We start from the raw sequence: 14538 nt of genomic DNA, 5'->3' as shown, positions 1-14538 counted from the left end.
ACCCAATCAGACCTGATCACATCTGCACTGAGGAGCAGAATTAAAGAGTTTAAACGTTTCCTTTTAACCTCAGCTGGCCGGCGTTTCCCTTTTATGATGATTCATTATCATTCATCATAATCAGAGATTATGATGAATATTATTGATTTGATTTGATTTAATTTGATTTATTTTATTTTTGTACATGTAAAAAAATAAATAAACACCATTCATGAGAAGTTTAAGAAAACAAAACAACAAAACAAAGAATTTCATCCTTTAAAACTTGCTATCTTGATCTACATGTGCCAAAAAAGGAGTAGGAAGAAGTGTAAACTTATTTAGTCCTACCCCCATTCACTGATCATTTAACCTGTATTTATAAATATTCACACACTGTACTCACACTGCTAAATAACATTATTATTATTATTATTATTATTATTATTATTATTATTATTATTATTATTATTATTATTATTATTATTATTATTATTATTATTATTATTATTATATACGCTGTAATTATACTCACACACATACTTATACATGCATACATACATACACATAGTTGAATATTTCTATATATTTGTACCACATGCCCATATAAATATTTATATAAATATACTTATTTACACTTATATCTCTATACACATGCATACATACACATATAATTTGCTGCCCATTTCTGTACATAAATATACACAGATCTACCCATTCACCCATAGTGTTTTCTGCAGGCCCCTAACAGCCGCCAATTGAGGTTTATTGAGGTTTCAGACGTTATAAACAACACATGTCTCACGTATGTATCAACAACATTAGCAACAAACATTAGGCACATTTAAAAATGAGCACCTCAGAGTATATGTGACGTCTTTTCTAACGGTGAACAAAAAGAGGCTTCTTTGAGCCGGTTTGTGATGCTCGGTTTGCCCGGGGATGCCCTGTAGGATATAATCCCAATCATAATTGGACATTGTCCATAGATGGCGGAATAAAGAGCCTTATCTTCTCCACATTAATGACAGAGAGTGAAGATCTGCACGTTGAATCGATCACTTGTTTCTGTTGTAATATACACTCTGATCTCCAGGTCAGGGGTCAGATACCGACCAGGGTGAAGGAATTCAAGTATCTCTGTGTTTTGTTCTCACGTGAGGGAAGAATGGATTGATAGTGATGTGAGGACTCTGCACTGGACAAACAACCCCTCTAGAATTAAGCCTAATATTCCTTAAATTTACTCAAAATTGTCGTATTTTGAGCAACAAAAGCTTTGCCAATGTGGCAACAAAGTTTTTCATGGCTAGAATTCTTAAAATGAGCAAAACAGTCTCAAATAGTCCTCTGGTCTTGAAACGAGGCTTTTTTTTACTTTCCAGGAAATGAAAAATTGTTACTTTTGCATTCAATCATTTTAATTGAGTTGTCAACCACTTAATCCCTGATTTAGCATAATTGATAGATTCAATTCTGAGACCTACGCACCATCCCATAATCAAAACAATTAAAAAAAAACAACAGTTTTGTACTATTAGAAAATAATCTAAAAATTGTGTGCTCAAAAAAATGTAGATTTTTTTTTTGTGTGTGTTTTCAAAATTGAACTGGCAGAACATGCGGCTGGTTCTACGGTCTGCACCGGTCACCCTGAACAAACTCTGCACTTGTCTATTTCCTTTGTTTGCAGGAGAAAACCTGCAGCATTGAGGGTGTCTGTTACGGCGAGGGGGAGTCCAGTCCTGGCAGCACTTGTCTCACATGCCGTCCACAACTGTCCAAACACGCTTGGTCCATAGCTGAGAGTATGTAGCTACACAGAATAGGGCTGGGCGATATGGACCAAAAGTCATATCTCGATATTTTCTAGCTAAATGGCGATACTCGATATATACCGTATTTTCTGGACTATAAGCCGCTACTTTTTTCATAGGTTTTGAACCATGCGGCTTATACAAAGGTGCGGCTATTCTGTGGATTTTTCTTCCACCGCTCGGGCGCTCTAACCGGAATTAGAATAAAAACTAAGACAAAATAAATGCAAAGAAGAATACGCTACTTCTTCTTTAGCAGATAGAAGTAGGTAGAAGCAGATTTCAAACAGATAAATAGATAAATAAATACCGGTTATTTTCTCTTGGTTCTTACCCGTTTTAATCAGCAAAGTTGCTGCCGTGTTAAAAGACACTGTTAGGAAAGGATCTATTTAGGTACAAACATGTACATCATTTACAGTTCAAAATCCTTCTGTACATGTAGTAAATGTCTAATCTAACAACATAAATATTTGCGGCTTGCATATCTTTTTTTTTAAATAGAGCGGATGCAGCTTATATAAAGGTGCGGCTTATAGTCCAGAAAATACGGTATATCGTTATTTTTTCTGTGCCATAATTGGGGTTTCCCCCAAAGCATTATAGCATAGCATCTCTGTTAGCTTCATTTTTTTCTGAGGCAAACCGTAAAAAAAAACAGTCAGTTTTAATACAAAGCCTCGTGCCAAATGTCACACAGGTTCCTTTATTAACAGAGGTCTGCACAATATCAAAATGTATAAAACAAATGAAATAAAAATAAACTGCCTGCATATATAGAATAAAAATGCTTCTTGAATAAAATAAAACAAATATCCCTTTCCTGCATAACAATTAAATTAAAATACACTGTGCAATTAATACAATGTAGACAGTAACAGGCAGACTTTTCCACTGAGATTGACAGTTGTGCAAATAACAAAACATTTGTGCAAATCTCAAATAAAACATTCAAGTCAATTTGTCACAAAATAAGCTATATCAAAATCATAAAAAAAAATATATATATATATTTTTTTTAATCGATATAAACGATATTGTCTCGTACCATATCGCGTTTGAAAATATATCGATATATATTAAAATCTCGATATATCGCCCAGCCCTTACACAGAACCTCCGCTTCCCCTCACAGCTCGCTCAGACTCCATCACATCACAGATTCATCCACCTTTTTTCTCGTTTTCTGCTTTTTGTTTTTTTTGCTGTCAGACAACGAGCCTCCCCTGTTCCAGCCGCCGCCCCTTCGTCTCCGCTCCTTCCAGGAAGAGGATTTCATCTACCAGCTCCAGGCCCGGGACCCCGAGGGCTCCACGGTCCTCTTCAGGCTGCTGTCGGCTCCTGCAGGAGCGTCTCTGTCTCCCGCCGGCCTGCTGACGTGGAAGGCTGCCGCCGAACCCGCAGCTGAACCCGCAGCGACCCGCCGTTTCCACTTTACCGTGGCTGACGACTGCAGCGCTGAGACTGAAGCGTCTGTAGAGGTTGTCCAACATTCATCCACAGATACGGGAGAAAGAATGTTATTGTCCTGTAAAATAGCTGCTTATTTGTTATGTGAAACACAGATCAGTCATTTAAACAGAGGTGGGTAGAGTAGCCAAAAATTGTACTCAAGTAAAAGTACTGTTACTTCAGAATAATATGACTCAAGTAGAAGTAAAAAGTAGTCATCCAAATAATTACTTGAGTAAAAGTAAAAAAGTACTTGGTGAAAAAACTACTCAAGTACTGAGTAACTGTTGAATAACGTCTGATTTATTTTTTTAACACAACCATTCAAACAGACAAAAGTACAAAATAATCATCTTAAAGCAAATTAAATCAATAAAATAAATTAAAAATAATAAAAATAGCTTAAATTAAAATAATCTTAAAGTAAATTCAAGTACTTTAATAAATAATAAAATAATAACAGAATAAAAAAATAAATTAAGCACAAGTAGCACAAAATTTCAAGCCTTTGTACTTTTCTTTTTTAACCAGGCAGAACTAGAACAAGCCCATGAACTCATAGAAACTCTGTGTGTGTTTGAGTCTGTGTAAATGTGACAAAACATGCAAAAACAAACATTTTTCCCAAAGAATCACTCAGTGATCTCATGAGATTGACGCGTATGCGGATAAAAGGGATAAAAGAAAAGTAACAAGCTCAATGTAGCGGAGTAAGAGTACAGTTTGTTCTTCACAAATCTACTCAAGTAAAAGTAAAAAGTATAGTGATTCAAAACTACTCCTAAAAGTACAACATTTCCCAAAACTTACTCAAGTAAATGTAACGGAGTAAATGTAACTCGTTACTACCCACCTCTGCATTTAAACACAACTCGTAGAGCATTTAGTACATTTTTGTTGAGTTGAATTACATTTTGGATGTTCAGTTTCACATTTTCTTTTCAAGTTTTACATTTTCTAATCCACTGTGTAGTGATTCGTCCAGCTGATATCTTTTGAAGTACTTTATGCTGTCTTCCTCCAGGTGTCCGTGCAGCCCTGCGGGTGTCTGAACGGAGCTTCGTGCGTCACAAACGTTGACCTCCCCGCCGGCAGCGGCGAGTACGCGTGTGTGTGTGTGGACGGGTTCACCGGGAGCCGGTGTGAGGTGGACGTGGACGACTGTAAACCCAACCCCTGTAGGCTGGGCCGCTGCGTGGACGGACCCAACTCCTTCTCCTGCATCTGCCCGCCCGGGATGACGGGTAACGTTTGTGTTTAGTAGTCCAGGATCACAAAGGGAAGGTCAGGAATGCAGCATAGATGTGTTTGAGACGCGCTTGCAGGGAACATCTCCCAAACATCAAGAACTTTATACAAATTCAAGACTGGACATGTTGCTCCCCCTTCTCTAACACGGGAGTTCGGTGGTTCGAGATGCTGTTGCATCTTGGTGTCGTTATGATATTTAAGAAAGGCTCAAAGCAACAATTTCATCTACAGTAATCCTTTTTTATATATATATATATATATATATATATATATATATATATATATATATATATATATATATATATATATATATATATATATATTAGGGGAGGGACGATATGGGTAACTCACGACTCAATACTGTGGCGATATGTGGCCCACGATAACGATAATATCACGATACACGATATTTGCCTTACCAAAAAGCTCCAGTTTGGTCTCATCTGTCCAAAGGACATTCTCCCAGAAGCTTTGTGGCTTGTCAACATGCATTTTTGCAAATTCCAGTCTCGCTTTTTTATGGCACATCAACTCTATGTTCATAGACTCAAAAACCAAGCATACGAAGAAAAGAACACTGTCCCAACGGTGAAACATGGAGGAGGCTCAGTAATGTTTTGGGGCTGCTTTGCTGCATCTGGCACAGGGTGTCTTGAATGTGTGCAAGGTAAAATGAAATCTGAAGACTATCAAGGCATTCTGGAGAGAAATGTGCTGCCTAGTGTCAGAAAGCTTGGTCTCAGTCGCAGGTCATGGATCTTCCAACAGGACAACGATCCAAAACACACTGCCAAAAACACCCAAGAATGGCTGAGAGAAAAGCGTTGGACTATTCTAAAGTGGCCTTCCATGAGCCCAGATCTGAATCCCATTGAACATCTGTGGAAGGAGCTGAAACATGCCACACATGCACTCTGTTGACAGCTGCAGAACGCTCATTGACAAATACAGAAATCGTTTAATTGCATTGATTGCCTCAAAAGGTTGTGCAACAAAATATTAAGTTATGGGTACCATCATTTTTGTCCAGCCCTATTTCATTAGTTTTTTTTTTTTAAATAATTATGTTAATCAACAATTCAAAAGTAATGGCTGATTTTGATTATTTAATTTTCAATACATTTTTATTTATTGTTACTTTTGTAAGTTTCAAGTGATTTCAGTGAGAATTGTGGGTTTTTCCTTCTTTAACTGAGGGTAACCAACAATTCTGTCCACGTGTGTATATATATATATGTGTGTATATATATATATATATATATATATATATATATATATATATATATATATATATATATATATATATATATGTATGTATATATAATATATACATATATGTATAGTTCAAGGTTGGGCATGACCAAAAACATATGTGTTAAGGTTCCAGGGGCACTATGGCATCTACTACAATTTTCATCCATATTGTAAAATATCTTTGCCATTCTAGCTTTTAGAGTAATGCATCCTGTGTAAGATTTTAAACTGGATTAAGGCTAAACGCAGGCAGGATGTAGTCCCATTCACCCCACAGCCTCTTCCCATATACCATCTGGAATTCATTATCTCACTTAACTTTCAATTTACCATGAATATTCTCCCCTTGTGAGGTGATTATGGAGCGAATTCTAGAAATGAGGCCCTTTAGATTAGGAGAGAGTGCAAACATGAGAAAACAAATGTTTATTTTAAAGGAGACCCCCACGCAGCTACTGCTAGTGACGCCTCTCAGTCAGACACTCTGGTGTTGACCTGTGTGTTGTGTCTCAGGTCGGACGTGCAGAGACGACGTGGACGAGTGCGTCTCCCGGCCCTGTTTCCCCGACGTGAGCTGCAGCAACACCCTGGGTTCCTTTACCTGTGGATCCTGTCCACCAGGTTTTAGTGGCGACGGCGTCAACTGCAACCGTAAGTCTAGGTCTCGCCTCATGGTCATTTTAAATATTGCAGGGCGCTCTATGTAAATAATGAATGGTGGTGATGGTTAGGGCTGGGGATCGATTCAAATGTCAAGAATCGATTCGATTCCGATTCTTAAGATTCAGAATCGATTATCAAGATTTGATTCGATCCGATTCAATTCGATTCCGATATTGATTTGGGTTACTGTTATTAAAACTGTTTTTTGAGCTGTTGCATGAATTATATGACTGTAGTTAAGCAAAATATTACTACTAGTATTATATTGAGATTCAACAGCAAGTATTGCAGCTAATGATGCTGTAAGGACCAATCAGCTCCCAGAATGCTGATAGAACTGCTTTCAGAAACATCGTGGGTCAGAATTACCAAACAGATCCAGGGAGGAAACAGAGACGCATGAAATCGGTTTTATTTTTTCCCACATTCCGTTTTTATTTGTTCCATTTTTGGTCTATTTTGGTTTTTAATTTTTGAGCATTTGGTTTTTAGCATTTTTTGCAAATGTAACCCCAAGACAGTATATAAAGTAATGAAATATAGACAACACTTTCATGTTTTCATACCTTTAAACATATTTAAAGGCAAAAACATGGCACCAGTTATTCTCGTGTCCAACAAAACATTCCTTTTTTGGGGATAAACAAAAAAATAACCAAAAGTTGTAATGTAATGATGAAAAAAAAATACATAAATACATTTTTTTTTAAATAAATAAAAAAAAAAAATAAAAAAAAATCGATCTTTAAACATATGAACGATTTTTAGGAATTAATATGAGAATCGATTTAGAATTGGGAAATCGATTTTTTCAACACAGGCCTAGTGATGGTTGTGCTTTTGTTTCCAGGGAACCCCAACTCTCCGGAGAGACCGGTGGCGACGGCAGCGAGGGCGCCGCAGGCGTCGCCGAGACCCAAACCGCGGGGCCCGTCGCCGTGCAGCAGGGGGCCGTGTTTCCCCGGGGTTCAGTGCGTCGAGAGCGTCCACGCGTCCACCGGTTTCGTCTGTGGACCGTGCCCTCCCGGTCTCTACGGAAACGGAAAAACATGCACGCCAACCGGTGAGAGGCGGAGTCGTCCTCTCAGACCTGGTGAAGGGAGAGGGGTCGGCGCACGCTCGGGTTTACAAGAGAAAAAGGGAGGAAAATAAACGTGTAAATCAGTCAAATCAGCCGTCATAGCTGTGATGGGAGGAAGTAAATAAAGGAAAGGAACAGAGACTGCAGCGTTTAAACGTCTTTGCCCCGTACAAACAAAGAATTTCTGTGGTTTTTGGAAAATTGTTTAAAACTTTTACTGCGTTTGGTTTTAAATTGAAGGTTTTAAAGCTCAAGTGTAATAATCACTGACATTTATTGATCAACCATTAAACACAAACATCTACTAGAGTAGCAAAAACTATACTATAGATACCAATAGGGACATGGTTTTCTGCTCTAATTCTGATGTTGACAGTTTTTTAAGCCGTATCCTCTACAGGACTGTCTCAGAAAATTAGAATATTGTGATAAAGTTCTTTATTTTCTGTAATGCGATTAAAAAAAAAAAAAAAAATGTCATACATTCTGGATTCATTACAAATCAACTGAAATATTGCAAGCCTTTTATTATTTTAATATTGCTGATTATGACTTACAGTTTAAGATTAAGATTCCCAGAATATTCTAATTTTTTGAGATAGGATATTTGAGTTTTCCTTAAGCTGTAAGCCATGATCAGCAATATTAAAATAATAAAAGGCTTGCAATATTTCAGTTGATTTGTAATGAATCCAGAATGTATGACATTTTTGTTTTTGTAATTGCATTACAGAAAATCACAATATTCTAATTTTCTGAGACAGTCCTGTAACTTCCAGTCTCTTACAGGTCAGGACTCCGTCTCCAGTGGACCCAATGGTCACGTTCTCATCCCCGACTCCATTTCTGACAAAGAAAAGACTTCTACTTCGCACTCCTCCTCTTCATCATCTCCCACCTCTCCCGGACGAGCCCCTGACAGGAAGCTGAGACCGGGGACGGCCGTCAGCAGCTCCAGGAGAGGCTCCGTTATAGACGGGGAGACCTGGACGATGCTCCAGAATCAAACCGCGGCCGCAGTGACTGATCCCATCGTCCTGGGAGGTCAGAGCGGAGGGGTGGAGCTGACCCCCGACCTCTCAGCCGGAGTCGGATGGAGGTTGCCGCCACAGCAAACCACCTGCGCCGACTCTCCCTGCTTTCCCGGCGTTGCCTGCGTGGCCACCGACTCGGGGTCCTTCAGGTGTGGGCGCTGCCCGCTCGGCTACACCGGCGATGGAGTCGTGTGTAAAGGTAGTGACTTCTTCTGTTTCATCAATATTAACCCTTGTGCTGTCTTTGGGTCAAAATGACCCAATTCTTCTATCCTTCTTTCCTCCTGCCATGCTCTCTCCTTCCTTCTTCCTTTCCTCTTTTCCTCCTTTTTACCCTCCTTTACTCCTTTTTCTTCCTACCTCCCTTTCGTCATTCGTTCCTTTATTACCTTCTTTGCTTTTCCTTCCTTCTTTCCTTATTTTCCCCATTCCTTCCTTCTTCCCTCCCTTCTTTCTTTCCTTTTCTCATTCCTTCCTCCCTCCCTTCTTTCCTTTTCTCCCTTCGTTCCTTCCTTTCTCCCTTTCTTCCATCTTTTCTCCCTTCCTTACTCCCTTTCCTACTTCCTTCCTTCTTTTCTCCTTTCTCTCTTCCTTCCATCTTTTCTCCCTTCTTTCCTCTCTTCCATCTTTTCTCCCTTCCTTACTCCCTTTCCTACTTCCTCCCTTCTTTCCTTCTTTCCTTCTTTTCTCCTTTCTTCCTTACTTCCTTCTTTCCTTCCTTCCATCTTCCCTCCCTTCTTTCTTCCCTTTTCTCATTCCTTCCTCCCTCCCTCCCTTATTTCCTTTTCTCCCTTCTTTCCTTCCTTTCTCCCTTCCTTACTCCCTTTCCTACTTTCCTTTCTTCCTTACTTCCTTCTTTCCTTCCCTCCATCTTCCCTCCCTTCTTTCTTCCCTTTTCTCATTCCTTCCTCCCTCCCTTCTTTCCTTTTCTCCCTTCTTTCCTTCCTTTCTCCCTTCCTACCATCTTTTCTCCCTTCCTTACTCCCTTTCCTACTTCCTTCCTTCTTTTCTCCTTTCTCCCTTCCTTCCATCTTTTCTCCCTTCTTTCCTCTCTTCCATCTTTTCTCCCTTCCTTATTCCCTTTCCTACTTCCTTCCTTTTTTCCCTCTTTTCTCCTTTCTTCCTTACTTCCTTCTTTCCTTCATTCCTTCTTTCCTCCCTTCACCCTCCCTTGACCCAAAGACAGCACAAGGGTTAAAAGAACAATAACTGCAGAAATGGTGAATTAGTGATGCTTTTTAACACGTTTAAAACACCATGAAATCTTAATTTGATGCATCTTAAAGCTTTAGTGTGTAAACTTTAGTGAATATACCGGTATAAATACAGCTCAAGGCTCACAACTATGTTTACCTGAGTGTACAATCACTCCTGAAGACATACCTTTATTAGAAACACCTCTTTACATCCAAACAAGGCACAGGCACTCCCCTGCGGTGTTCAATTTCTGCCACTAGATGTTGCTACATCCCACAAACTTGACCTTTTAAGATCACAAATATAGATGTACAAATCATCTTCTTGCAGCTTTTTCGTAATGAAATTATGTTTAATCGATTAATCTATGCCGTTAAAATAAATCGTCAGGTTAGGTTGGGCTACATAGATTTATTGCTTCTTTATCTTGTGTTTTGGCTGTGTGCAGTTGTAAGAAGTCACTGCGGTTACAGAAGTTTAAACCCGGAAAGATGTATGTCTAAAAAAAAAAAAAAAACTGCATATTTTCACATTATGACATTAGGAATTATGTTAAAGATATAAATCTGACTACTGTGATAAACAATGATTGAGTAGATATATTTATAGTTTGTACTTTTTGGCTACTGTGACACAAAGCAGCTTTGTGTGGGTCATGCATTTGTGTGGATCAGAACTTGATATGTTGGTACAGATGTAAAAACGTATGTAAACGCCATCATTTGTTGAGTTTGTTGTGAATTTCTTTTACATTTTTTTTGTTTTTTTTTGTTTGTTGACCTTTTTAAACTTCACTGTCATGAAGTTCACTCCTACGAGTATTAGGGCTAAACTAAGACAAAAAAAAGGAAATTACGAGAATAAAGTCATAATATAATGATAATAAAGTCGTAAATTTACCAGAATAAAGTCGTAATATTACGAGAATAAAGTCGTAACATTACGAGAATAAAGTCGTAACATTACGAGAATAAAGTCGTAACATTACGAGAATAAAGTCGTAATATTATCGAGAATAAAGTCGTAATATTACGAGAATAAAGTCGTAATTTATGCTAATAAAGTCGTAATATTATGAAAATAAAGTGGTAATTTATGAGAATTCTAACAGGAAGAGCAGTCTTCTCCCTGTGTTAAAATTAGGAATATTGAGCAGCATCTTGTGAAGTTATATATATAATATATTTAATATTACGACTTTATTCTCGTAATATTAAGACTTTATTCTCAAAATATTACGACTTTATTCTCATCATATTATGACTTTATTCTCGTAATTTTACGACTTTATTCTCGTAATATTATGACTTTATTCTCGTAATTTTACGACTTTATTCTCATCATATTATGACTTTATTCTCGTAATTTTACGACTTTATTCTCGTAATATTATGACTTTATTCTCGTAATTTTTTTGTCTTAGTTTGGCCCTCATACTCCGTCGTACACTCCTATATTATGTAGTTGGAGAGAAATTCCTTTGAAATGTTAATCATTTTTTCTGGTTTCAGTGTTTTTGAGGATTATTTTTATATCTTTTTGAGCTAAAAAAAAAACAAAAGAAAAACATTTCTTCCTCCTACAGATTAAAAGTTGAAACAATGTTGCTGCAGTAAATATACCAAACATAGCTGAGGACACAGCAGCACCGATTCTCGTATAAACCCTCCACCTGTACTGAACTGGTTTAAGGTTATAATGAGTTTTTAATGGCTGTTTCAGGCTGTTGCTCACGTTTTGACCAGGTCTGCTTGTTTTTCCAACGATTAAAAGTCTGTTTTCTACTCCAGCTGTGTGCAGGTACCAGTGCGGGAGGAACATGGAGTGCTCCCGGCCCAACACCTGCACCTGCAGAGACGGCTACACCGGCTACAACTGTCACATAGGTGAGATCCACACGGCTTGTAGGTTTGGACTCACCTCTGCAGCTGTGGCTCACTGATCTCTCCTTTCTTTGTTTGAATACGCCACCTCTCGTCCCGCCCAGCCGTGTGCCGACCCGATTGTAAGAACCAGGGGAAGTGTGTGACACCCAATGTGTGTGAGTGTCCCGCGGGCTACGGCGGGCCCACCTGTGAGGAAGGTAACCTGCGCTCACATTCACGCCGCTCAGACCGGCTGGCGAGCACGCTGCTCACGAACCCGTGACTAGTGTCTTCGTCTCTGTTGTCGTGCAGCGAGCTGCGAGCCTCCGTGTCGGCATGGAGGCACCTGCGTGGACAGGAACCTGTGCACCTGCCCCTACGGCTACGTGGGACCCCGATGTGAAATCAGTGAGGTTTTCTTCCAGTCCTTCAAACTGCTGAAACAAAGCTAATCAAAACAGTTCTTATATGTTTCATTCATACCAAAATCATGTGTAATGAAAATAAGCTCATGCTAGATGGCAACAGTGTCTTCCCAGAGTTCCTTCCCCTCCTCATAATTATATAATTATTATTATTATATAAATAATAATTCTTTAATTCATAATTCTTTATTTTTAAAAAGAGACGTGTACATTGATCAAGGTTTCCTTGCAGAAAGTAAATGTACCCGAGTTAGCCAAAAGGCCAATTTTCATCGGCAGTCCCTTCGCCAGATGTTAATAGACTTTTTGAAAAATAAAATAAAAAATGAACAATAAACATAAACACAAATACAGCATGCATGACATATCAAGACAAAGACAGATACAGTGCAAAAATGGAATAGAATAAAACAAATGAATAAAAGTACAGTACAATCATCTTAAATAGCTTGTATTAAAGGAGCTTGAGGCCGGATTGAGGCAGGATTTATGAAAAAAATGTGTATACGTTTTAAGTTTTCTAGTAATAATGTCAGATGAAGCGTTCCAAACCAAAAAGAATGAGCCCTCTAGTGTATCTCTCCTTTGCCTTGAACAGGCTGTGTGCTGCAAAATGTGCTGCAATTCGGGCCCAAATTTCCGGCGCTGTCCTGCGGATGTGACTTCATATGACGCTGCATGCGCGTTCTCCCCGTTCTCCCGTGCCGGTGTCGGTGCTTTTTTTTCCCATCTGCTTTTTTTTATCGGAGGTCTCCCGTACGTGATGACGTTCCGTCTTGTGATTGGCTTTTGACCGTTTGCGTGAAAAGACCAGGAACAGAGTGTCTACAGCAGCCGAGAGAGAGAGAGAAGTCATTAATAGAAGGTCGTGTCGTGAACAGCAGTTACAGCAGCATTTATTTAGTTATGCAGCAAGCAAAAGATTGTTTACCCTATACTGTATATAGTAGGCTATTATTGTTCTCAGCTCACTGATGAATCTCCAATTGTCTAATGAAAATAGTCCCTAATAAATATTTTAACTCTAATATTTTTTTTAGCCTATGTCAGTAAGATCACTGATAATTCTGATAATTCCTTGTATATGTTTCTTCTCCCTTTTACCTCCACTATGATCTGCTGCTTCTGACTTTACAGAAGTGTATGTCTCTATATGTTCTCATTGTTGAATCTGTAAATGTCTAAGCAAAATAGTCATAATACATTATATAAATATAATTAAAAAAATTTAACGTCAACTAAGCGCTCACTGATTAATCCGCAATTGCCAAAAAAGACGTTTTGAATGTGAAGACATGGTGAAAAACTACCTTCCTAGCTTAACATGGCAAAAAAATACCATCGCGGGGAAAAAATGCACACTTCCGGGGAAAATATTTCAGCCCGATACAATCTGGTATCCACACCGGCTTCACTGTTGGCTGCAGTACATCCGACGGCCGTCGTGGTGAAGGGTGGCGCTAGAGAGCCTCATGCTCCTTTAAAGAGAGCCCCTAGCACTACCACTAGTAGTAGTACTACTAGTGCTCACATCTTTGTGAGTCAACAAGCCAGTCCTTTGCATGAACTTTAAAAGAGTGATATGATGGAGATTCTCTGACTGATTGTGGTTCTGTATTCCATTGGTGTGATGCTCTGAATGAGAACACAGCCTGGCTGAATGTGGTTTTCCTGAATGGAAATGTCTCCTCAAAGCTGTCAGGCAGCTGATTTTACCTAAATTAATGATCTCATTCTACATCAACATGAGTTCAATTCAGTTTTATTTATATAGCATCTATTACGACAGAAGTTGTTTCTAGGATCTTTCCGGAGACCCAGAAACGACGCCCAAGCAATTATTACATAAACAGTGGCAAGAAAAACTCCCCTTTACGACACTGTTAGGAGTCAAATAAAATGAAAGTACCACTACCAGTGCCATGTTGTTAAAATAAAAAAGATAAGAACAAATTAAGATCATTTTTAATGTGTTTATTAATGTCCAGAGTTGTTATCAAATGGAAGATGACCAAAAATCTGAAAAAAAAGTGTTAATTATTTTTACATGCTTAGGAAATTAGTGGCATCCAGTAGATAAACCCACAATATAAATTAATACCCAAAGTCAATTGTTTTTCATTGTCTAAATTAATAATTCCACTCTATCGAATAGGTCAGTCATGTCAGTCATCTTCTCCCGCTTTATCCGTTACCGGGTCGCGGGGGCAGCAGCCTCAGCAGAGATGCCCAGACTTCCTTCACCCCAGACACTTCCTCCAGCTCTTCCTCCAGCTCTTCCTCCAGCTCTTCCTCCAGCTCTTCCGGGGGGAGTCCGAGACGTTCCCAGGCCAGCTGAGAGACATAGTCTCTCCAGCGTGTCCTGGGTCTTCCCCGGGGTCTCCTCCCGGTGGGACATGCCTGGAACACCTCCCTAGGGAGGAGGGACATGCCTGGAACACCTCCCTAGGGAGGCGTCCAGGAGGATCCGATACAGATGCTCAAGCCACCTCAGCTGACTCCTCTCAATGTGAAGGAGCA

At 39.1% G+C, this 14538-nt stretch overlaps 1 protein-coding gene across 1 annotated transcript in view; it reads left to right on the top strand.

Annotated features, from left to right (window-relative positions):
• Positions 1-14538, top strand: part of vwde (von Willebrand factor D and EGF domains) — a 56180-nt gene that overhangs the window by 28823 nt on the left and 12819 nt on the right. The window contains exons 15-23 of the mRNA XM_061717984.1: positions 1673-1787; positions 3009-3277; positions 4273-4492; positions 6267-6404; positions 7267-7479; positions 8287-8730; positions 11519-11614; positions 11716-11811; positions 11906-12001. Of these exons, the coding sequence (XP_061573968.1) occupies positions 1673-1787; positions 3009-3277; positions 4273-4492; positions 6267-6404; positions 7267-7479; positions 8287-8730; positions 11519-11614; positions 11716-11811; positions 11906-12001 (1687 nt within the window). The remainder of the gene's footprint in view (positions 1-1672; positions 1788-3008; positions 3278-4272; positions 4493-6266; positions 6405-7266; positions 7480-8286; positions 8731-11518; positions 11615-11715; positions 11812-11905; positions 12002-14538) is intronic.

This window comes from Cololabis saira, chromosome 3, assembly GCF_033807715.1.
Source record: "Cololabis saira isolate AMF1-May2022 chromosome 3, fColSai1.1, whole genome shotgun sequence".
NCBI lineage: Eukaryota > Metazoa > Chordata > Actinopteri > Beloniformes > Belonidae > Cololabis > Cololabis saira.
This window is presented reverse-complemented; position numbering and strand designations above follow the sequence as displayed.